Below are 208 nucleotides of genomic sequence, written 5' to 3'. Positions count from 1 at the left end.
GCCTGCTCCGCGGGCATCCCGTTTTCCTGGCGGGCACGGGCGGGTGGCGGTGGGCTGTCTCTCCGCAGGGAGTTGGAGCGCGTCACCGACATGTTCTCGAACTCGTCGAGCAGCAGCGTGAGGGCCCCATCCTTGGCGCCTTTGCTGCCCCGCACGATGGTCTGGGGTCCAGGGCAATGGCAGGGTGGGGGCCGGGCAAGGAGGAGGG

The 208-nt window shown here is 70.2% G+C and overlaps 1 protein-coding gene across 1 annotated transcript in view; it reads right to left on the bottom strand.

Moving 5' to 3' along the window:
• PAK4 (p21 protein (Cdc42/Rac)-activated kinase 4) overlaps window positions 1-208 on the bottom strand; it is a 20160-nt gene that overhangs the window by 4930 nt on the left and 15022 nt on the right. Inside the window, exon 5 of the mRNA XM_010849321.1 lies at window positions 3-161. Coding sequence (XP_010847623.1) covers window positions 3-161 — 159 coding nt within the window. The remainder of the gene's footprint in view (window positions 1-2; window positions 162-208) is intronic.

Source organism: Bison bison, unplaced genomic scaffold, assembly GCF_000754665.1.
Source record: "Bison bison bison isolate TAMUID 2011002044 unplaced genomic scaffold, Bison_UMD1.0 scf7180017864280, whole genome shotgun sequence".
NCBI lineage: Eukaryota > Metazoa > Chordata > Mammalia > Artiodactyla > Bovidae > Bison > Bison bison.
This window is presented reverse-complemented; position numbering and strand designations above follow the sequence as displayed.